The sequence below is a fragment of the Alosa pseudoharengus genome, unplaced genomic scaffold, assembly GCF_046254945.1.
Source record: "Alosa pseudoharengus isolate Yale_2024_CS ecotype anadromous, Long Island Sound unplaced genomic scaffold, YU_APseudo_1.1 YU_APseudo_1.1_scf_13, whole genome shotgun sequence".
In the NCBI taxonomy this organism is placed as follows: domain Eukaryota; kingdom Metazoa; phylum Chordata; class Actinopteri; order Clupeiformes; family Clupeidae; genus Alosa; species Alosa pseudoharengus.
Genome location: NW_027468598.1, coordinates 6,017,501 through 6,043,307, shown reverse-complemented (window position 1 = coordinate 6,043,307; position 25,807 = coordinate 6,017,501). Strand labels below are relative to the sequence as shown.

General features: G+C 46.5%; 1 protein-coding gene across 10 annotated transcripts in view; it reads right to left on the bottom strand.

Moving 5' to 3' along the window:
* The window catches only part of msi2b (musashi RNA-binding protein 2b), a 226,662-nt gene that overhangs the window by 95,217 nt on the left and 105,638 nt on the right, over window positions 1-25,807 (bottom strand). For all 10 annotated transcript variants that reach the window (XM_076281916.1, XM_076281917.1, XM_076281918.1 and 7 more), the window contains exon 7: window positions 17,340-17,388. In XM_076281916.1, the coding sequence (XP_076138031.1) occupies window positions 17,340-17,388 (49 nt within the window). The remainder of the gene's footprint in view (window positions 1-17,339; window positions 17,389-25,807) is intronic.

The window sequence follows — 25,807 nt, the reverse complement described above, 5'->3', positions numbered from 1 at the left end:
TCTCTCTCTCTCTCTCCCACACACCTTTTCTATCTCTCTATTCACTCTCCCGTTACTTTATTCCTCTCCTCACATATTTTCTCCACTTTTTCCCCTTTAATCTTTCTCTCTCTCTTTCTCTGGCTTTTTTCCCTTTTCCTCCATTTCTTCTCCACACCCCATCTCTCTCTCTCTCCTCCCCCCCGTCTCTGTTGCCACCTGGGAGAGTTGTTCTCATTAACCTTGTGCACCTGCACTCAACAGCATTTGAAGGCAGCAAAACTCAGCCCCATGTCGCACGCCTCCTTTGCCAGGGCCTCTGTTGCTTACTGCCATTTCTTCCTCCTCCACATCCCCCTCTCCTCTCCTCCCTCCACCTCTCCCCTCCCTCTCTCTCCACGGAGCCACCCACCTTCAGCTTCGACTGGGCTGGAGGAAAATTTTCCAACTAATTTCTCACTCTCTCCGATCACTCTTGTGTCACAGCCTCTCCATACCTCCATTTCCTTCCTTCCATCTCTCCTTCTCTCTCTCTCTCTCCCCCCTGCCCCCAGAAACGTGTCACATTGGAGCATTGAGTGGTGGGCGTCTGGCTGCAGAGCCTGTGGTTAAATGCGCGCCATTAGGCTAACAACATCCATGTCTGCCATCTGGTAACCCCAGGACAGGCCCCAGTGATTGGACAGGCAGCGGGTTTGAACACGATCAGAAGGAAAAATGTATTGAGGGGGAAGAGTGGGGAAAAGATTCAGGGAGATGGAGAAAAGACATGGGCTTGCATCATGGACTGGTTTTACACCCTCACACACACACACGCACGCACGCAGGCAGGGTGAGAAACAGGAACTGCTTCCCCAGAGATGTGAGGCTCCCTCTGGCTTCTGAGTGTCCTGCTGGCCCTCCCAGACCAATCCACTGAATGAGACCGAGGCCATGGCAACCTCTCCCACCCACCCATCCATCTCTTTTATCCCCATTTTATTTTTATTTATTTTTTCTCCCAAAGAATTGACCTCGTAAAGTAGCCGACCCAGCAACACTCCATCCTAATCTTCTCTTCCCCATCTCACTTCTCTCCCTCTTTTCTTCTCCCTCTCTCCTTCTCTCCTCCTCCTCCTCCCATACATCCCTGGCCTGTCTGTGCGGGCGTGCGCAGGCGAGCCACTTCACCCAGACAACTTAATAAGACAGAGGAGTCCCCTGAGGAGGGGCAGCATGGGCCGGCGCTGCAGACGGACACACTGACAGATGGGAAATAACTTCAAGCCTATTAATTACTCTCCTCCCTCCTCTCCAGGCGCTTTGAAGGGGGGCTTTGATACATGGAGAGAGAATGGAGGTGCGCCTAATACCCCCCCCCCCCCACACACACACACACACACACTCACACACACTCACTCACAAAGATTCATGGGAGACATGCCGACCAAAAAAAAAAAAAAACAGTGTGAATGTAATTAGGTGTTGCTGGACAGGTTGTGTATGTGTGGGTGGGGGGGCACATATCAATACTAAATGTGTGTGTAGTGTGGTGTGTGTGTGAGAGAGAGTGTGTATGTGTACGTGTGTGTGTGTGTGTGTGTGTGTGTGTGTGTGTGTGTGTGTGTGTGTGTGTGTGTGTGTGGTGTGGTGTGGTGTGTGTCTGTTCACACGGCTGACTTGACACCTCATGTCCAGCGGATGACAGCAAGTCAACTGCTACTTTGTTTCAGGCAAAAATGGTTATTTCAAGGTTACAAAATGGGATTGTCCTCCAGGAAAAAAGATATAACAGATATTTCTGTCCGGACGTCATGATTCATATGGCGAGCAGAGAGCAAACATCTTCACATCGCTCATGTTGGGGGGGGAGGAAAGGACAAGCTCTTGTCTTCAACCCTTCATCAGAGTAATAGAAATGCCTGTTGTGCTTTAGCTTCGACAAGCGCACAGCTAGAGCGAAAAATGAAAGTGCCGTGAATAAATAATTTATAGCGTGAATAAATAATGTATAGCGTGAATAAATAATGTATAGTGCACATTATACAAGGGGGAAACCTCACAAACAAACTGTTGCTGTTCACGTCCGTCAAAGCAATTTGTTCTCTTTATTGCTGTAATTGTAATTAAGACTTGAGTGATGGCGTTGGGGGGGGGGGGGGGGTAGTGTAAAGTGGCCGCTGTTGCTCTTTTCCATCTTCGCCTTCTTATCAATTAGCGTTACAATAATATCGCTCCCTTGTTGCAGCAGGCTATTAGCATTTTGATTGAACATCTGAAAACAGATAGTAGCTGTTGGCTGTTTAATGCCAGAGAATTGTCTTTCTGTTTGTGTGTGTGTGTGTGTGTGTGTGTGTGTGTGTGTGTTTCTGTTTATGGCTACTTCCCATTCATTTCCACAAGCGGCCTGCCACTTTCATCTGACAAAGCCACAAAAGGGTGCAGGAGATGGAGAAAAAGGAAAGACAGAGAGTGAGAGAGAGAGAGAGAGAGAGAGAAGATGAGGAAAGGCAAGATAAGAAAAGACTTGCACCTGAGAGGACAGAAGGAATTTAAAAAATAAAGTGTTGATGGAAGTGAAGCGTGGATAGCCATAGAGGGTAAAAAAAACACTCACAGAGAAAAATGGAGAAAAAGTCTAGGTGTGTGTGTGTGTGTGCGTGTGTGTGTTCGGAGAGAGAGAGAGACAGAGTGTGTGAGTATGTGTGTGTGTGTGAGAGAGAGAGAGACAGAGTGTGTGAGTATGTGTGTGTGTGTGTGTGTGTGTGAGAGAGAGAGAGTGTGTAGGTGGTTGGCAGGGTTATGGAGGTTTGAGCCTGGAGGGGGACTGCGGCATTTCTAGAAAAGGTAAGGCACAATAGAGAGACATGCTAAAGAATACAACTAGAGAGAGATGCACACCGTCAAACTTGGTCACCTCAACTTAAACTGCAATGACAAGACACGCACGCATGCACGCACGCACACACACATTGCCAGTGGACAATATCCTATCCTCCACAAATATAAAAAGCAGACATGGTAGTGGCATCCCAACAAAGGGAAAAGTAAGTGAGAGAGCTGAGAGGAAGGAGAGATAAAGAGAGCCCACGTAAGCAACACCATCTGTTCATATGTCGGCAACAATTACACGAGCGATAGGGGTGTATATTTTAATCTGCTCTTACTGTGGCACATGTTAAGCTGATCTGAAGTGTGGGAACACACAGCACAGATGCTGGGGCTTAACGCGGGCTCTCCTAGGCCAGGATCCCCTCTCTCTCTCTAACTCTCTCTCTCTCTCTCTCTCACGCCATTTACACAGCACTTTTAGACAAACATCTCAACAGGCTCTTTTAATGTGGAAAGAGACTTTACACTGGAGCAGTGTTTTATGGATCTAGCATGAAATGTTATGGGATGGAAGGAAGGAATGTAGGAAGAAAGGAAGGAAGGAAGGAAGGAGAGAAGGAAAGGAAGTCTGACTTGAGGCCCTGACCAAGCACTCTAGCCCTCGGGTTAATGGGTTCAAAATGACTAAATGTCCTCAGAATAGTTGCTTTGCCCAAAAAGGGCTAAATATCAACACATAGTCAAGCAAACAAAAGTTAACTTCAAGAGTAAAAAAGAATATAGGAATAAGAAGTAAAGTAAAAGTAGAAGGGAGTAAAAAAAAGCAAGGAGGAACAGCACATAATGAAGAGAACAGATTTGCTTGTGTGGAGTTACACCAAATGCCTTTGTAAGCAACATTAGAGGTGTTTGTTCTCGATCTCGCCATAATAAGCAATTAGTCGATCCAGAGTGTAAGTTATTATAGAACACCACCAGCATCCTCCCTGGACACACACTCTCCATGGGTGGGCTGTGTTTGGAGCCACACACACACACACACACACAGTCGCAGACGGTGGACAAATGACCAGGCTTAATTAACAGTGACTCATCCTTATCCAGGTATAGAGTGCTGAAGCAGGGGGGTGCCAAGCTTGGGGGTGTGTGTGTGGGGGGGGGGGGTCTTTATGAGGCGGCCCACCTGTAGTGGCACATGGGGGTGAGGAGAGGGGGGCACCTAACAGGTGGAGACGGGCATGAGGGGTTTCTCTGGAAGAGGAGGGGGTCTGTCTCAATAATGCATGTGCCAATCAGATCCCTGTCAAGTCATTATTTGCATGGTAAGTGCAAAGTGTAGGTGGTGGAAAGTGTGTGAGGGATTGGGAGATGGGGGGGGGTGTCATCGGTGGGGGTGCTCACCCTCTGAAGCAGCTGGTTATTACCACTGTTTTATTATTTATCAAAACCATTTCCACATCAAACGCAAGCGGCCCCCTCTGCAGCTGCTGTCCGCTGAAGCATCCAGACCCCCCACCCACTCAGCTGTCCCTGCAACACCACCCACCACAACGCACACACGCACGCACGCACGCACAGCACAAACACGCCCACGCACGCACACACACCTCCTTCCCTAATGCCACCCCCACATCATCCAATCACCTGGGACCCTTGCAAAGCCATTGCCAATAGGCTGCGGGCGATCGCAGGCAGAGCTGCCCAATCACCAGGGGAAAGGACATTTCTGCTTGGTCCAATCTCCGCGAACAAAAGGTCAGAAGTGTCAATCACTGGCGGGTTACTCATGTGGGAGATTGCCAGAGTTGATTGTGGATTGCTTACGCCGAATAAATATGCAGTGGCAAGGGCTGTGCGGGCCGACTGGGACATGAGCAATGCATGCCACATTACGGAAGCCTCCACTTAGAGAACGGCTGTTTCTGGATCATTTTGCTCAAGTCAAACTTGCGTTTACACTTTCATCCAAAGCAGCCTGCCGCAGACCATACTGAGAGCATCCATATTTATGAGGAGGCGCGCTACCTGTGAATCAAGCCGCTGAATTCGATATCACTCTGATCCATCATCTCATAGCTTTACTACAAACCCCCTCAGAGCTAAAACATACATTGGTCATAAACAGAAAGTTTACTAGAATATTCTAGTATGCCATACACTCAATGACCAGAAACCTAAGCCTATCCCTAAACCTCCAGAACCTAATGACACAAGCCTGGTGAGTGACCGTCACTCAGACAGCACGACAGCACAGTCGTCTGCAGTGACTGTAGGAGTGGGGAATGTCACTGGGCTCTCTGGTAGTCGAGCGCGTTCCCTCACCCTGGCTACAGCACTGACAGCCACCAGAGAAAACACACAGTTGACACCAGCACAGCAGTGGTGAAAAAACACATTTGATGAATTGATTTTTAATGGAAGATCCTCGGATGACTTCGCAATGAGAGCTGTTGTTCTCCCTCCTCTCTCTCTCTATCCCCCCTCTCTCTCTCTCTCTCTCTCTTTCCCCCCCTCTCTCTTCCTTCCCCATAGTCCTATCACAACACAACTCGTCTGAGGGCACACTGCAAAAACACTTGTTTCTGGAAATCTCGGTGCTGTTGGCTAAGCACCTCGTCTGCTTAATGATAATTACAACATTATACATTTATCAGCCACGCTGTGACTGTCGCTCCGAGGCCTGGTTGGTGAGGCTGGGATGTGTGCACATATGTGTGTGTGTGTGTGTGTGTGTGTGTGTGTGTGTGTGTGTGTGTGAGAGAGAGAGACAGAGTGTGTGTGTGTGTGTGTGTGTGTGTGTGTGTGTGTGTGTGTGTGTGTGTGTGTGTGTGTGTGTGTGTGTGTGAGAGAGAGAGAAAGACAGAAACATTCTCCATTGAATAATGCCATATTTCCAAATCTAATGATTGCTGTTTTTCCACAGTGTTTGTGAACGTCATTCAAAGCATCTGTGGTGGGCACTGAGGAAATAAAACAAAAAGACATGCTGGACTCATAACCATCACACTGTGTGGGGAAACTAAATATTATGGCTTTGTTGTTCTTATAATTATTGCAATAGCGAGAGAGTGGAAAGTATTTTGTAACCGTTGCTCCTTGTCACACACGCAAAAACTTTGATGGTGAATAATTCTGTCTCTCTCTCTCTCTCTCTCTCTCTCTCTCCTGTTATGTTCGTCTCCCAAGTCATGTTCCTGGCAGAGCACAGTGGTGACACTGACACCAGCATCAGAATAAAACCCACAAAATATGACCCATCTACGCTGGCATGAAAGGAAATCATATTCCTGCCTCCTCCTCCTCCTCCTCGCTCTGCTCTGCTCTGCTGTGGGTGAACGCTTGTCATGTTTCTCCTCTGTGAGCACACAGCACTTAGGCCCCCCCGCCGAGCTTCACCTCCAGAAGAGAGGGGTGACATGAGAGGGGGGCGCAGGGAATCCTGATGCGCTGCTGAGCAGGGGAGAGAGGCACGGATCTAAATGGATGGATCACCCTACACACACACGCACACACACGCACATGCGCACACACACACACACACACACACACACACACACACACACACACACACACGCTCCTGTCTCTTGTGTGCTCATCTCCTATGGCACTCCTGCAGGCCTCTCCGCTCTCCTGACGGTGCTGGGTGACCTGCAGAGACGTGTGTACATTAAAAGGTCACTAGCTGGATAATTCCCTGTGCGATGAGGGCTGCAGTTGGTTGCTTTCCATGTACGTACACACACACACACACACACACACACACACACACACACTCACACACACACACACTCACACACACACACACACACACACATCTTATAGTTCTATGCCTGGTGTGCCTGTCGAGTGCAGCAGGTAGTGTGCAAGGCTGCATTAATGAGACATCAGCAGCGGCTCGATAGCAGGCGCAGCAGCCTGACATGCTTTTCCATCTGTCTCTACAGCTCTGCAAACAGAGGGAGAACAAGGAGGCGTGCGGAGGAGTGGGACACGCCAGAGACAGGGCTCCGAGGATGACCAGCATCCCCACGCCAGGCCAGCCAGAGACAGGGCTCCGAGGATGACCAGCATCCCCACGCCGTCGCTCGCATCCCTCTAGTGCCACACGGAGAGAGAGAGAGGGAGAGAGAGAGAGAGAGAGAGAGGGAGAGAGGGATAGTGAGGGAGAGAGAGAGGGAGAGAGGGAGAGAGAGAGAGGGAGAGAGAGAGAGAGGGATAGTGAGGGAGAGAGAGAGAGAGGGATAGTGAGGAAGAGAGAGAGGGAGAGAGGGAGAGGGAGAGAGAGGGAGAGAGAGAGAGAGAGAGAGAGAGAGAGAGAGGGATAGTGAGGGAGAGAGAGGGAGAGAGGGGGAGAGAGAGAGAGAGAGAGAGAGAGAGAGAGAGAGAGAGAGAGAGAGAGAGAGAGAGAGAGAGAGAGAGAGAGAGAGTCCCCTCAAGACACGAGGACGGCTAAATCCACAGCGGCTCGTTGGGCGGTTTCAAAAGCCCCTTCCCCTCCCTTAGCAGCCTAAGCAGCAGCACGTGCCCCCCCTCCTCCTCTGTGGCTCCTCACCCCGGCCATCTGGCTGAGCCATGACTGGACCTGATACCGCGGCAGCGAAAGGTCAAGCCTCCCCCACGACCGCGGCCCGTTATCAAACACAAACCTGTGCCAGTGTCTGGGCACAGTCTGGACATTACTGCAGACCTCAGCACTCATAGAGGGCAGGAGCAGTGGACACAAGTAGGTAGAGGAGGAGGAGGAGGAGGAGGAAAGAAAGAGGGTGAGACGCTATTCCACTGCTTTCCTAAAATAGGAGGACTAGGTAAAGGAGTAGAGGAAAGGAACAGAATGAAAGGTCATGTGGTAGAAAATAGACAAACACAAAGAAAATATGGAAACAAAGAGTAAAAAACAGACACCAAGAGACACAAACCATTTAGACTGACAGACATGTCTGAGCTATGCACTATGACCTCATACCTAATTTCATTCCTCCCTCCATTCCTCCCTCTCTCTCTCCCTCCCTCTGAAGGACACACTAGGCTGGGTTGGGCTGGGCTGGGCGGCTGGCGGGGCCCTGCTCCTGTCTGGGTGGCCCCTTCGGCCACGGCTCGCTCATTTAGAATGACGGAACACATTATTTCCTGTGTCATCGTGATTAGCCGCTGCTAAAGGGCCCCCAATTAGATGGGGAGGGGAGACAGGACACACACACACACACACACACACACACACACACACACACACACACACACACACACACACACACACACACACACACACACACACACACACACACACACACACACACACACACAATTATCTGGGCATGATATTTAAATGACATTCCTCCCTCCCTCGCTCTCCCGCGCAAGAAAGGTAATATTGGGGGAAGTAAAATTTAGCATGGCAATGAAGGTGACAGAAAAGAGAGAGAGAGAGAGAGAGAGGATGGAGAGATAGAGGGAGAGAGAGAGGAGAGAGAGGGAGAGATAGAGAGAGAGTGTGAGAGAGAGAGAAGGATGATATTAAAAAGCTAATGCGGGCACCGGCGTCACCTCTATCCGGGTGATACGGGGAAAGGTTAAGGTATATCTAATTGCATTTGCACAGGGATCACCATTGGTCGGGAAAGCTGGAGTCCTCGTGTGGATACAGCTGCCCATTACACTTGGAAAAAGCCAGAGCAAACGTGCTGCGCCCGCGCTCCTGAGAGGGACCTGGGGGTGGATCAGCGCTGCTTATATTGTTTACACTGACCGCTCCGATTATTGCTAGTTCGTCTCGCGGATACACTTGTCAGCAGAAAGAGGATAATGCCACGAGTGAGGGTAAATGACATCGAGAGAGAAGGGAGAGGAGATGTGTGGAGAGGGAGAGAGAGAGAAAGAGAGAGAGAGAGAGAGAGAGAGAGAGAGAGAGAGAGAGAGAGAGAGAGAGAGAGAGAGATGCTGAGGGCATGGTTTTCAACAGGATAAAGAATCCAATTTAAAGATTAGGTTAGGTTGAGACAAAAAAATAGAACATTATGTTTTTCTTTCCTTTTGTCAACAACGCAGCAGGTGTGCTGCTCTGCTTTAGTGCAGGTGCCCAGCTACTCACACCAACACCTGAGGGGGAAGAAGTCCTGCTGCTCTTGGCATGGAATAAATGGTATACCTTTCAGATAATAACACTTTTCACTATGGTTTGCCTTTTAGCCACTTACAGTACAAAGACAGAATGATCACCTTGGTGATATTAATGTGCATAATATGGCATCCTTTCAACTCAATATGCACTCAAAAGTTTAGTATTTTTCAATTCTGTTTTTTAAATCTGTTTTTCAATTGTGTGCAAAAAGTTACTTCGAAGAGGTAAAATAGTTATATTACTTACTAAATTTTACTAGGTAGCTAGTAATTTGTAATCTATTCCATTTCAAAAGTAACCTTCCCCACCCTGACTATAGAGAACCCCCATGTAGGCTCGTTCAACAAATGAAAAGTTTGGTTCCAAAGCACTATATCCTCCATTTTAATTATCATAAATCATTTTTTTTTTACATTTTGTTTTCCAAGTAATTTCAGTAGAACTGTAATTGGGTATTGTTGTTTGATTTATCTATACCAAAAACATAATTGCAATTTTATTGATATTACCTGAAATACACAATTAAATGACATTACTTTTTAATGTTTTTAAAAATGGAAATATAGCATTTTAGAACCAGTCTAACAAGATTTAAAAAGAATACTGTACTGATAAGCGATACATTTCTTGATTTGCCCACACATAATATCTACCGTAATATAATTTATATACAGAAGATTTCATTTTAGAATTTAGAAAAATTATTTTAGATGAAATACAGCATTTGAATATCATGGCTTACCATGACTTTAAAAGTCTGCAGAATATAGCTAAGATAAATATACCATAATTTCCCATGTATTAGCCGAATTCTGTATGAACCGCATCAAATGTTTTATGCACATTGACAAAAAAGTCAAAACTGTGTATTGACCACACCTGTATATTAACCACAGTGTACAATAGCCTGATTATTGAATTAGAATCAGCTCATTACTTTAATCTGGTAGAATAAAGAAAATATGCCTGTATGTGTGTTGCAAGTCAGTGATTTTACATTTTGGTTTATCAAACCCTTTCTCTCCTATGGTACCACTTCACTATAGCGTGTGTTATGCACTGGTAGTGTGGCAGTGTAATATATATAGGCAAACTTGTCTTGTGTTATTAATAACTTGTACTAATGGCTTTGACAATGAAGAACACACTCATTCATGCCAAATTGCCAATAAAAAATATGTCATTTGATTTGAGACGGCAGGAGTGTGGGAGGAGTGACGGTAGACAGGGAGAGAGAGAGAGGGAGAGAGAGAGAGGGAGAGAGAGAGAGAGAGAGAGAGAGAGAGAGAGAGAGAGTTTGGGGGGAGCATGCGTGGAGAAAAACACAGAAAAACACACATCGCTCTGCCACTCCTGAGACGCAATCACTCTCCAGCTGACAGCAGTCTCAGAGGACACGTCATTACCCTGCAATCAGTTCATCCCAACTCCCTCGCTCTCTCACACTTCTCTCTCTCCCTCTGTGTGTGTGTGTGTGTGTGTGTGTGTGTGTGTGTTAATGTGTCTGTGTGTTTTCTGAGCCTTTTCTTACTCTTGTTATAATCACACAGTAATCAGTACGCTCTGCAGATGTGAGAACAGTTTGTCTGCATTTAGGTCCTACCTACTGTTTTCAAACACAGAGTTGCACAATCAACGTTGCAAACACGGTAAACTCTTGTTGTACTTTTTCAGCCCAACTAACAAGTAAGCTCCAGTCAGGTAAGGCATAAGCTGCAAAACTAGAGTTACACAACACTATCTGGAGCGGTTTGACAATAGACCATACGGCAAGAGCAATGCCTCCTCTGATATAGCCAGTGCTATCAAGTGCAGATTGAGCAGCAATACAAATCACAGGCAGCACAACTGCAAATGAGATATCTGACACGAAAGGTCAGAGCGCTGGGGTGACATGACATCACAGCTGATAATATCAAATCAACACGGACACTAAAAATGACTGAATTATCACTTCAATACACAAACCAATGCACGCACACATGCACACACACACACACACACTCTTTCTCTCACACACACACACACACACACACACACACACACACACACACACACACACACACACACACACACACACACACACACACACACACACACACACACACACACCCGCACGCACACACACACACAGATATGGACACCACATATGCTGTGACATTGCCTCAGTCCTTGTGGTTTGCAGGTGCCAAGACCGAATCCTGCAGTAGAAACTCGGGTAAGCAGATTAGAGTCCACAATACTGCCCTCTGTTTCCATCCTACAATCAGCCCAAGCCTTGCCCAGCCCCGGCAGAGACACACACACACACACACACACACACACACACACACACACACACACACACACACACACACACACACACACACACACAAGCAAACACAAATGCTGTCTCTCTTTGCATGTCCCCCTTTCATTTTCTCCACTACTCTATGCATTTCTCCTTCTCTTTAACCTGCCTTCTCCCTCTCTCCCTCTCTCTCTCCCTCTCTCCTCTCACTCTCTCTCCCTCTCTCCTCTCACTCTCTCTCCCTCTCTCCTCTCACTCTCTCTCCCTCTCTCTCTCTCCCTCTCTCCTCTCACTCTCTTGTGTCGTGCTGTGCTGTGTTGCCAGGGCATACTAAGTAAATACTCCTCTTTATTCTGTCTCTGATCATCAATGTCAAACAGATGAAATTTGTGCTCCCTTTTCCCTGACACAGGCTTTGATGTTAATATCATTAGCACTGCTAAAGCCATGTAGTGTTTAGCGCGAGGAGAATCATTCCAGAATATCAACACATTAACAGCTCATTCTTTGAAGGCATTAGTTTGACACATTTCGGTGTGCAGACGCCGTCTCTCGCGTTTTTCGGCCCTTAGATGTGGCGTGTGCAGATTTCCCCAGTTCAAAGCACACCACTTCAAACTCAATGAAAAGATTTCCATTGATTTCATCATTTCATTCAACATTAGCTCGTGCTAAAACATTTACAGACGCCCAATTCCTCAGCAGAGGAGAAAAAGGCTGGTGATACATGTATCCTGCCTTTGAGCACGTCTGGAGAAATATGCACATATGTATGCAAGCACACAAACTTGGGCCAAACATAATAATGGTAGGGACACAAAGCCAACACAGTATAAATATATGATATAAGAGTAATATATCTTGAATAAATATTTATTTATCCATTCTGACCGTGTAATAGTCAGGGGTGCGTTTCCCAAAAGCATAGTTGCTAACCTGTTAGCAACTTAGTTGGTTGGAAATGGGAAATTGCATTGCAACCAACAAAGTTGCTAAATTAGTTAGCAACTATGTTTTTGGGAAACGCACACCAGGTCCACGAACTGATATGGTATAGTGCTCCTTGCCAGCAATTTCTAGGCATTTTATTCATGTGTCTATGAGTAGAGATGGGTGCACACGCTAAAATATGTTCATACTGCTCACACAGAGGTGTAATCTTTGGTCTGTAAAATGTCAACAGGCAATGAACCTGCGATGAGGAGCATGGCGACCGAAAAATCCTGAACCATTAGCATGAGAGCACGCAGCAGCAACATGTCATCAACTACAGCTGTGATAAGAAGAGCGCGCGAGCATCTGAGCACACATGTGGCCGTCTGAGAGAGGCCGCCACGGAGGGAGACACCACAACACGCCGCACATCTGGGCATCCGCACAGGGGCCGAGTGTGGAAAACAGAAAAGGGGAGGAAAAAGTGTGTGATGGAGGGATAGAACAAAAGCAGGAAGAGGAGGAAGAAGAGTGGGAGGGTAGCAAAAACAAAAGGACAAAAAAAGGAACGGATGAAAGGAAGAAAAAGGCAAAAGAGGAGAAAAAAGGAGAGAGTGGACTAAAAAGAGGAGACAGAAAAAGCATAAAAAAGGGGCTTGGTGCCCGAGAGGCTCGTCTGAGCTCTGCAGAGTGCCACTGCTGTGGGCCTCACACACTCCAGGGACGAGAGGATAGAGAGAGAAAGAGAGAGAGAGAGAAAGAGAGGGGTGACAGGCAGAGGGGAGGAGCAGAATCCTCTGAGGCCCTACAACAATGAGGCCTCCTCCTGCGTGAACTTCAGGCTGCCGGACCGCACTTTAACACACAATGCACAGAGAGAGGGGTGTCACGGCCCGGGGGGGCTGCTGGGGGGGGGGGGCGGGTGGGGGGGGGCAGGTAGAGAGGAGTCTGTGTGGAAAACACAATCAGCCCCGTTTCATTCAGCACAAATGCCAGCCAGTGAGAGAGAGGGCACAGGCCATCGCTGGCTTTTGTGTGTGGGAGGGATTCCACAGCCGAGGAGAGGAGAAAGAGAGAGAGAGAGGAGAGAGAGAGAGAGAGAGAGAGAGAGAGAAGGGAGAGGACAGGAGAGGCAGAGCAAAGGAGGGAGGAGAGAGAGGAGACAGGCTGTGTCAGTGTGAGAGTGAAAGACAGAGTGTGTGAGCGAAAGGGGGAGACGGATTGGGGATAGGAGAGAGATGGAGAGAGACAGAGAGAGAGAGGGATAGAGGGAGTGAGGGAGAGAGAAAAAAAGAGAGAAGAGAAGAGAGAGAATGTCTTTTAGCGGTCGTTTCATCAGTCACCTCGGGAGGGCAAGAGCTGAAGGACACTGCTGAATGCTCCAAATTACTATGAAGAGCGGCGAGGAGACAGACCACAACGGCTGCAGGACTAACACACACACACACACACACACACACACACACACACACACACACACACACACACACATACACACACACATACACACACACACACACACACACACACACAAACAGGCAAAGACACAAACACACTCACACCCACTAACAAACGTACACACACACACAGTCTCTGCCGCTCTCTCTCTTTCTCTGTCTTAGCCTTGCTGTCCCTTTCTCTTCCCCCTCTCGTTCATTACCCATCATGCCCTGCCACTGAGACATATTCCTTGCAGATGTTCCTATTCCCCATCCCAATGTCTTCCTCTAATGCCTGCTTTATTTGTCTCTTACGTCCCTGTCTCTTCTTCCCAGTGCGCTCCTTTTATCAACCGCTGGCCGCTCCACCTGCATGGCTTTGCCATACATCACAATAATGAATTTGATTGGGAATTTCAGGGCTGGAAACAATGACACAGAGACAGCCAAAAGAGAATATATATTATTTTCCATACAACTGCCTGAATGAGCAGAGCTGCTCTATTTGCAGTGCTGAAGAAAAAAAAGAAGAAAAAAAAACGCCCCCATTCAAATGCTATCTGCAAAAGAGCGCCTTCTCAGTTTACAATGGCGGTCTGTGTGCCAGTCAAACTGGGAGGACGGCCGACACAATTACTGACAGGCCATTAAAAAGGCTGACCTACAAGACCTGATTTCTGCCGGCGTGGCGCTCAAACACACCAGAGAATTTCCCCCCACAAAAGAGCCAGCGCAAGGCCACACAATGACAAGCACGCATATTCCAAATGCCAAATATAACAAAGTGAAATCCGACCGGAAGATGAGGACCCTCGATTGTGGCAATGCCATTGTGTGGGGTTAGAGAGAGAGAGGGTGACAGAGAAAGATTGAGAGGAGGAGTGAGAGAGATGGTGGGGGTTGGGGAGAGAGGTGTGTCTGGGGAGTCCTGCCACTGGCAGTCATTTGCTCTCGCCTTATTGTTTCCACTGGATGTTTACCAGCTTTCTCCTAATGGTGGCATCACTTCCAACCTCCACCTCCTCAGCACCCCTCCAACCCACTATAATAGTCCTACGGAAACAATAGCTGCATAAAGTACCCAAAATATACTCTTACCCACACGGGCACAAACAAACCCATCGGCTATGAACACTACAGCAAGGCCACATTCGACTAGGGACACCTGAAAAAAAACCTAACCAGGTTAAAATTTGTACACCCATAGTCATTATTTTTAGCCAGTGTTAGCATTTTAGAAAATTGCATGTTAATATATAATTAGATCGACAGTGGTCATGAATAGTGTATTCTCAGGTGAACTGTACACCACGATCCGATTGTCTGGAGTAATTGGGTATGTTCTTTTGGTGCACTTTGGAGCTCAGAAAACAACTCAACAAAACGGCTCAAACGGACCCTGGTGCAACCCTGAACCGAAAACTAGTGTGAAAGCACATTCAACTCCACAAGATAACACATCACATGAACAAGACAATAAAGATTGGTTGGTGTGTGTCACTTTCTACCACTGTCAGTAAAGACAACATCAACAACATGCTCCTAGCCTTACACAAGCAGAGCACACAAAGCCATGAATACCACTCACCTTGTTAGCAGTGTGTGTGTGCTAAGGGCGTGAGGGCAGCAGTTTGCGGGGCTATAGGAGACTTAGTGAGCGGCTGCTTCAATAAGTAGAGAGAAGGTCAGAATATAGAGAGGCAGATAGCGCTTCATCCCTCTCCTGACTAACAGCTATCCTAACACTGATACCGCAGGTCAATCCTACTTGGTGTGTGTGTGTGTGTGTGTGTGTGTGTGTGTGTGTGTGTGTGTGTGTGTGTGTGTGTGTGTGTGTGTGTGTGTGTGTGTGTGTGTGTGCTGGAAAGAACGCTTAAAAGGGACCCATGTGGCCAGAATTATCCCCTACCTCCAGTAAACAGATTTAGGTGTACATGGAAGGACGTGTGAGCTTGTTTAGGCTCAAATGTATGCATCCATGCAATATGGGTGCAATGGTACAAAAACAAAATGTTTTTAGGTCTGTTTTCACACAGCAGGAAGATACAGGGCTATAAATCATAACATTCCTTTTCATTTATTTTGATACTAAAGAGAACAAGGTAATGTCAAAATGTATTCTACTTCCTCTCATCTCATCATGTGGTTAAAATATGGAATAAATAATACTACATAGACACATTCTTTTTTAAAATGAATCATTCTGTCACAACATACAGTGCCAGGAGATGTGTGATTTTGTGTGTTTTAAAGCTCATGACCACATTTCTCTTTGAGCTGGATGAAATGTAACCAGGTGTCTACTTAGTATGCTAGTCTGTATTAGCTTGCTAGGCTAGCTACCTGGGAATAATAAAAAACAGAGGCTGTTATTGTTCATGTTTTGTTTTTCAGTGAATCATCTTGTTTATGAGAACATTGAGTACATACTACTCATGGAAAGTGTGTTTAAAATGGACCCAAGAGACAATGGTGTCCCCAACATCCTCGATCCTAAATCCTTTAATGTGACAGCGTGTAGTGCTGCACCTGTGTCTGTATGCAGTATGCCTGAGTGCAGGTCATGCATTAGTGTGTCTGGAATGACAGGAGGGTTGTCTGACTGTGAGGCAAGACAGGGTTTGTTGGGTTTGATTTGGTGTGCCTCTGTCTTCCTGTTTCCATTTTCCATCTTATTCTCGCTCTCTAAAACACAAACTCAGGCGAGTATAACGCTTGAATGCACACACACACACACACACACACACACACACAAATAAACACACACACACCCCTCTTCCTCTTTCTCGCTCCTTCACACATCCTCCCCTAATTTCTCTCTCTCCCTCCCTTCCTGAGCATCTCTCCAGGCTTCTCTCTCTCGCCCCCCCCCCCATCCCTGTCTTTGGAAAGTCCTCTGCTTTAGAGAGAAGCCAGATAAAGGGGGAGATGAGGAAGAGATAAAGGCTGCTCTCCTCCAGTCCTCTCCCCCTATCTGCGCTGTTATCAGACCACACAGCCCGAGCGCTGTCTGTGGAACCCTTTCCCACTCGCACTCTAAATGTCTCGCCAGATCACTATCACTCACTCTACTGGCCGTGGGGGGGTCTCGGGGCTCTTTTCACCAATTAGTTGCACAGGTGGAGGTCTAAGATCAATAAAAAAGATAACTAACTAACTAGATAGATAGATAGATAGATACATGTATAGATGTATAGATAGATAGAGGGAGAGTGACAGAGAGAGAGAGAGAGAGAGAGAGAGAGAGATAAACAGACAATAAGAAAGGCAAATGGACAGAGATATATAAAGTGTACTGCCTAGGGGGTCTCGATAGAGTAGCCAATCATCTGAAGCATTTCACGCTGCCTGGAATGCCATTGTGTGGCTCTCTGACCGAGGGTGACCGAGCCAGCGGCCAAATGGACGGAGAGCTGCCGTGTTCCACGTCGAAGATGGAAAATGTTGAGATAATTGAATGGGGAAGAATGGGGCAGCTTTTGCAGATGGACTACAGGGCAGTTGTAGGGCAAGGGCTGACCTTCACATAGTGGTAGTGGCGGCAGGGCTGTGTGCGTCCTTCAGGAAACCATGCAATAAATAACATGATGATTCACGCGTAAGACATCTGGGTATGTCAGGGCTGTGTGGGGAGCACGCTGCAGTAATGGCAGTAATAGCTCAGCCGAGAGATATCGAAAGAGCGGAGACCAACAGGAAAGAAAAGCAGAGGAGAGAAAGAGAGAGAATACAGAGAGAGAGAGAGAGAGATGAAGTAATGGGAGACACCTACCTCTGTGTCTGTTGGTAGTCTTATCAAACATAAGCATGGCATCCTCTACCTAGAAGACACAAAAACAGATTGGGGTAGACATTAGTTAAAGTATATTCAGCCATACCTCAACAAATGAGCTCAAAAGCATGTGCTTAACAGACAGTGCTTACATATGCAAGACCCAGGGGCAGAAGAACAACAAGATGTAAGATGCTCACTGGTCTACTTGTTTATGTAACTGAAATAAGGTATTCACTGTACACAAAACAGACTATGGAAATAAACATATTTATTTAGAATGGTAGTTGTGGGCGAGGGGGTCAGTAAAACCTTGGAGAATGTACCAAGCATCATTCAATTAAGTACAATGTCTGGACAAATATAAACTATGCCAGACTTAAAACTTTTACAACATAAATGCATTTAGAACCGTGAAATAGATAGTCACTCACTCTCTCTCTCTCTCTCTCTCTCTCTCACACACACACACACACACAAACACATACTGTACACACACACACACATCTAAGTGTCCCTGGTTAAGTAGGGAGAGTAATGACAAGGCTCTTATTTCACAAGGTTAGGAACACACACCAACCCTGAACAAGATGGCCATCAGCAGAACACCCAGTCTGCAAGGTCACCACAGGATTCATTCAAGCATGGCAGAGTACAGATGATTCACACACACACACACACACACACACACACACACACACACACACACACACACACACACACACACACACACACACACACACACACACACACACACACACACACACACACACACACACAGTACAGATCCAAATGTACACATACACAGACATATAAACAAGAACATCTGTACACACACACACACACACATTGATGTTTGGGGAATGTTTTGATGCGGTGATGTGGGCTTGGCCTGCCTGTCTCCAGCAGAGCCACCTCACTCTCCCTGACAGGAGCCCACATCACTCTCCCGGCAGCCTCCCCATCTCCCACAGCCATGATCATATTCATCTGCCTCAATCAAAAACAATAAGCAGCCATTCCACTGTCTCCCTGATGGAAACTCATGGCAAAGCACCTCTCCAACTCTTCACTGCACAAGTCATGGGAGCAAAGGGGTATATATATATATAGGCTAAAATACCACAAAAGATGTTTTCATTTCTCTAAGGGAAAAGGAAACTCATGTACGACACAACTGGGGCCCTTCCTAGGATGTGCTTTTTGGTGATACCCACTACTGCTGTTAAAAAGCCTAACCTTAAGAACCAATACGCATCTGTCATAGCACAAGACACCTGGGACCAAAGCAGTCCCAGGGAAAAAGCATATTGCTTGAAAGAAATGCACAACAGTGTTTCATCATAGTAGTATGGTAACAACTGCATTACATTAAATGACAGACCTACAGCGTAGGGTGTATGTCTAGGTGTGGGTGTGTTCCCTGTGAATGAAATCCATGACCCTGATGTGGTCAGCACCTTGCTCTAGCAGCAGAACAACACACATGCATGTAGCCAAATTGAGTTGTGGGGAAGATGATGATGCCGTGGGGGATTAGTGTGCCCTCATGATATTGTTGGACATTTCAGTCATAACAACAACAATAATGACAATTAGGTTTTAATTACTCCAAACATTGCTTATATGATTGTGTGATGTGAAATATTTGTATTTAACCATGACATGAAAAAAGAGACTGATGTTTTCAGTGTTCCAGTGCCTGAGGGTGGCATTTGTTAGTTATTCATAATTTTACAGGTTTTAGTATCAACTAACGCTACCCACTAGAACACACACACACACACACACACACACACACACACACACACACACACACACACACACACACACACACACACACACACACACACACACACACACACACACACACACACACACACACACACACACACACGACATGCACCCTATAGAGTATCTGGATGCAGACTGCAGAAGGAAAATACCAGCAAATGCATGTGGAGGAACATTGTGCCACTCTCTTTTAATCCTAAAGATACATATCAATCTGGCTGAAATCTGGATATACTGTATCTAAAATCAACCAAAGGAAGAATATTTGATGTATTCGAGGAGTGTGTGATTTATAATTAACAATACAATTATCATCTAAAGAACCATATTTGTTCTTTTGTCACACCATTAGTACAAAATGTGTTTAGGATTTGGAAACTCTGAATGTGACCCGTGATACTGATAAAGCTACTTTGAAATGAATTAAACCCAAAATGGATTGTAGATGATAGAGGAGGGGAGAGGGTGAGAGAGAAGAGAGGAGGAGAAGAGATAAACAGAGAGAACTAGAGGGGGAAGAAAGGAGGGAAAGGGTATGTGTGACAGATCTGTGGAGACAGAAGTAGCGAGTGAAACGGAGAGGAGATGGAGAAAGGATAGAGAGGGGGGGACTCGGCAGGGGACCGGCTGCTTTGGCCTTTTCTGAGTCTGGACAAGCCCAGACCCAAGCTCCCCGCGGTAACCGTCGCTTGGTAACCAGGGCCTGAGCACATCCTGGGAGACTGCCTGTATTGTCTACGGAGGATAAAAAAGAGAGGGAGATGGAGAGAGGAGGAGGAGAGAGAGAAAGAGTGAGAGAGCAAGCATCAGAGGGCAAGACAAAGAGGCAGGAGTGGCATGTAGAGCAGAAAGAGACTTCTGCAGAGTGGATTCCACACATCATAGGAGAGAACAATGTCTCCGTGCAGCAAAATGCCTGAGCTCATGCCATAGGTGCATGAATTCAAGGTATTCACATTTTTTGATATTGCTGTGAATATTCTCTTTTTTTTGCTATTATAGAAAATACTGTGAATGAATTCTCAAATGAATACACATTGGATTTGCGAGACAAAATGAGTATGAAAGAAAGAGAGAGAATGAGGGAAAGAGAAGGGAGAAGGAGAGATGGACAGACAAGAGGAGATGAAGCCTTTGGCTGCTGTTCCAGAGGGGAGGCCGTGATTGGCTGATGGGCCAAGACAGCAGAGGAAACGGCCTCATATGTATGTGTCAGCGCTCATAAGGAACACAGCAGGGACAAAACCACAGCGCCGGCCAGCGCCGTCTTACAGCGCTCTTCCTCCCTCCTCCTCCTCCTCCTCCTCTACTGTCACATCATCCCTTGTTCAGCACAGAGGAATGTTAGTGTTCCACTGGAGTGAGGAGATCCAACCCTGTCGTCCTCCTCTCTTCCAACATGTCCCTCTGCAGTCTCATCCCTGGCGGCCGCCGCTGGGTGCCGGCTGCTGTGAGCTGTGACCGCGCTGGAGAGGGATGGAGTGCAGAGCCCACTTAGGGGCTCTCCAGTGGAGGCCGGCGGCCTCAGCGCCCGGCGAGGCCCGCGGAGGAAGAGCGAGCGCTCTCCGTTAGATGTGCTGTTTGGGAGAAGCCACTGAGGGAGGGAGGGCAGTGCGCACTGCCCACGGGTCATTTTCTTACTGCTGCCAATGCCCACTGGGCTACAGTGCATGACACACAAGCAAAACCTCTTCCCATACAGGAAACACACATGAACAGTGTTAAAGATGCTCTCACACACACACACACACACACACACACTCTGTAGTCATCTGATCACTGGATAAATATCTCCTCAGGGCATACCTAATCTCCATATCTAATCCCATACAATTATACATTTACACACACACACACACACACACACACACACAGAGGAAGAGAGGGGGATATAAGAAAAAATAAGGGGAGCCCTTTGCTCTACAAAATCTCCTGAGGCTCAGCAAATGGCAAACTTAAGTGCGGGCCTGCTTGTGTGCCATGCACGTAGAACTGTGCAGCCGGCCAGGATGAGGATGCCAGTAGCGTTGCATGCCACGCAGATCTGACCTTTCCCTGTGTTAGCCCTTGCGCCTGTGCCCAATGCTCAGCTCTCCTGCGTACACACGCACGCCTCGGGACTACGGCAGGACAATCGATCAGAGGCGCCGCTTCAGCCCGCCATTTGCACAGGCACAAGTGCCACCCCTCACAAACAGCCATCCCTGACCCCCCCCCCCCCCCCCACCCAAAAGTCTTCAACTGCATCTGGATGTGCGGTGGAATTAATCAGCTCTTTGAAGCGAAGTGGCACTGAAAGGGAAGGAGCTTTTTGCTCAGGTAAAGCAGTGACTCACCATCTCCACACCTCCTTGCTCACTGGACTGTCCCCAGAGATGGCCACTAAAAAAGTCCAATATTAAAACCTGAGGGGGTCAGGATGTTCCAGCTTTATATGGCATTACGTACTAATTGACCAACCCAATGCTGGCTCTCACCTCGAACCACCCGGCCGCCGCTTAGACAGGCCGCTAAGATGCCACCATGCAGCCTGGCGAGATGACTAATGCCGCAATAATGCCCAGTTTACGACACACGCACAACCAAGGGAAGGCTCCAGTAGTGCCAGCTCTGCAATAAAAACTCCATTTAAATGTACTTTGTGAACCCCAAACCACACTCAGGGCCCAGATTTACGTTTCCTATTAGCGCCACTGAAGTCCTTTGTAGCATTTTACAGGAACGGGTTTCATGAGACGAGGTTCACGAGATCTGCTTCAGATATTCTAAGGCATGACGAGAATCACAAAAATAGAAAAGGAGACAGAAAAAAATGTAGGAAAACAGAAAAAAGTCTTCATGCAATATTTAAAATCATTCCATCATTTTACAGAGAACATTTTGAGCAACTGAAGCTCAGCATTAAGTTGACAAAACAGAAGTGAGATACATAAACACGTGCTCTGGTCAAGCAGAGAATGCAGTACAAGTAGATATACAGCTAAATGCCTGATTCTGGCAGTCTCTCAATTAAATGAAGCTGAAAGCATTTGTTGCCTGACACATTCCCTGCCAATTTCGCTTCTCCTCCGACACTGGCGGTAAGTTAGTTGACAACGTTGTTTATTTAAGTTGAGAATGTAATTGGATCCTGGAGGCTCCCCCATTTTTTATTGACTACAAAATGTATCACGGCGGGGCAGGAGGGAATACAGGAAAGAGGAGATGCTGCCCGACACAGGTACAATTGTGTTTACTGCACGGAGAGAGAGAGCGAGAGAGAGTGCTATGGAGCGGTGGCGGTGAAAAGAGAAGGCAATCCAACGCTTACCCCTCCTGGGAGAGGAATCAAGCTCCTGTCATATTACGAGATGCTAAATTTTGCTTTCGAAGGGAAAAAAAAGAGAAAAACAAAAAAGTAAAAGCGAGAATAAAAACGAAACGTTCTCATCCTCAAGTCAAACAAAACCCAGACGCCTGTCATGCCAGGTCGGAAATATCAAAAACACAGTGCAAGGCAAAGAGAGATTTTTAATAAGCCCGAGTGAATTATTTATCACAGGACAAAGGCGTCAATATGCTGGCAAGCGGGGAGCGCTCGGCTAGGAGGGATGGCCTGCGTGTGGAATGGATTTAAGGGAGGGTGTAATGTACAGTGACAGCAGTTTAGATCAACTGCTATTTCATTATTTACACTGGTTCACATGTGGAGATGCCCCCCTGGGCTTGAGACGCAGATGGGGATCAGATAGGGGCCATGCTAACATGCTCCACACATGAAAAAAGGCAAGGAATGGCCACAAGACTGACCTCTGGATATAATCTGATCAATGCTGACAGCAATGGATGGACTACAGAGCAGGACAAAGGCAGGACTAGCAGAGGAAAAAAAGACATAATTCAGAGTGAGAGTGAGAGAGAGAGAAATGGAAGCTCATGGTTTTCTTATATGATATATATGCATACCACTGTTCCTCATGATATCCCATGATATATGCATGGGAAATAGTGTCTGCAATCAATAACTTGATTAGTTATGAGGGCCAGACAGAGGAAATCTCAGGGCTTCATTGATTGTTGATTGTTTGCAAGTGAGCGAGCAAACACAAAGGACACAAGCAACGATCAACAAACACAAAGAGCCTGAATGGCAGAGGAAACGGCTATTCAAAGACGGGCTCTCACTTACAACACTTGTTGGTTCACAGGGAAAGATATTTGCATAAGAGAATTGGAAATGACTGCCAGTGTCAGAGAATATGATCAATCTGTCCCTGGTCCGCTCCCCCACAGAGACCCCCGAGCTGATATTATCTTTCCATCGTTCCTCTCTCTCTCTCTCTCTCTCTCTCTCTGTCTCTCTTCGCTGCTCAGGGAGGGGGGGGGTGAGGAGGGTGAGACGTGGTGCTGGCAGAATCAATGCTGGAGTGCACGGTTCTCTGCATCTCAAGGACAATGGATCAAGTTTCTGCCGCCTTCCTTTTGAGCAATTTGGCCCTAATCTGGCCGCTGCCGGAGTGGAAAGCCTCCCCGCGCTCTCAGCGGCGTCTGGAACACACGCTTCATTCCCTTTTATCACCAGTGATTAAACAAGGAGCTCTGGGCCACACTTCTCCCCGCAGAAAACAATGCAATTAATGTACACGGGATCAAAACAACACCATAAAAACAGACAGGAAGCCCGGGAAATAAATCTACTCCGAGTAGAACCAGCTGAAGAGTATTAAAAAACAGCTATATTCTTTCAACATGGTCTCATAGGGCAGGGTCTTCTTTAAACAGGTCATACCTGTGGGGTTTGGCTACTGTTGGCTACTGTTAGGTCATGCCTATTGATGAATAATACAAGCCAGTGAAAGGCTCTGACTTGCAGTGGCTGTTTGCACTCTGATAACATTCTGTAGGCTACATGAGTAAAGCAGCTTGAAGCATTCCACACTTCTAAAGTTGATAAAAATCAGTTTATTCTGTGGTCTTAAATGAGGTAGGCTATATTTGCCTGCAAATGCAAGCCACGTCATATTGAACACTGCTCCCAGAAAACAAATAAATAGGTTTTTAAAAGTGGACAGAATACTTAGCAGCTGATGCCTTTTTCCCAAGGCTGTGGTTCACAACCCTGTTTTGCAGGGGGCAATAGCTGGTCATTTGTGCTATAACAACACCGCCAGAAATGTGATCGCTCCACTCGAGCAGCAAATCTGTATTCGCTGGCTCATAGCATCTTCGCCATCTACATGCAGCCCAGGAAAAAATATATCCACGACCACAGAAAAGAGGCAGAACTCCGCTCCACACAGGAGAGCGGGGGGGAAATAAAACCCAGAGAGGAACGGAATGAAAATGGGCTCACTGATGCTCTGGGGTCAGCCTCCTGTCTGCCCTCTCCCAAATGAGACCATTTCGAGCAACGCGTCAACAATGCGCCCAGACCAGTGGTTCCACGGGTTCTGAGTGAGGGTTCCGAATGCTCGGGTCTTGTCTGCTGATTATGATGCAAAGCATAATAGGGGATTAGACCTCATTTTTTGACTTATCGACTCGTCATCACTTTGGGCTTGTCACTTAAACACAGCGAGATGTAAATGTATGCAAATCCACACACTTAACTGACAGCCTAAAGATGAGAACCAGATGAGATTAGGTACAGAAGATGGCTTCCGCAGTCAGCCCCGCCATAAGCTCATTATACACTTAAAAGGTTTAATTATCGCTGCTGTTTCATTTGAAGCGCCACATACAGGAGCCTGGAATCAAATCCAATGTAAGGCTGCCTATGCATTTGGATGTCTTTATGAGTGTGGATGTGTGATTGCTAGTGTGTTCATTTGGGTGTGTGTGTGTGTGTGTGTGTGTGTTTTCATGTGTGTTTTCTAGTGGGTAGCGTTAGTGGATACTAAAACCTGTAAAATTATGAATAACTAACAAATGCCACCCTCAGGCACTGGAACACTGAAAAACATCAGTCTCTTTTTCATGTCATGGTTAAATACAAATATTTCACATCACACAATCATATGAGCAATGTTTGGAGTAATTAAAACCTAATTGTCATTATTGTTGTTATGACTGAAATGTCCAACGCTATCATGAGGGCACACTAATTCCCCACGGCATCATCATCTTCCCCAGGACTAAATTCAATGGCTACATACACAGCGTCAACAACTGTAACTACAAATTGGAAACAAATATATAACTTCATTTTTGGCCAGGCACGCATAATGAATTTAACTTTACAAAATGATTATGCTGCGCAGCTTTACATAAGATCTAGTGGTCTATGAACATGAACATGAAATAAATTAAATATGTAAAGCTAAAATTAAAAAAGTACATAGACAGATAAACATATGAAAAACACACAACAGAGATCTCATACAAAAATAGGGCGGAGGAGGAATGTCAGCCCACGGTAACAAACTCTATGGACAATAGACCAAATAGCATTCAGAGCTTCCATTTCACTTGCTCTGTTTCCAAAGAGCGTTCAAATGGTTCTTGAAAATATAGATTTATGAGAGCTCCCGTTGTCATATAGAGGAACTGTCTCTGGTCTTCTTCACATGTACCATGAGAACATCATGCAATAATCATGCAAAATCAAATACTGTTTTCCTAAGCCTGTTTTCCAGACCTAGTCCAAGTCTCAATGGCCATCTGTCAATTAGGCTACATTTTAGCCTATATACATA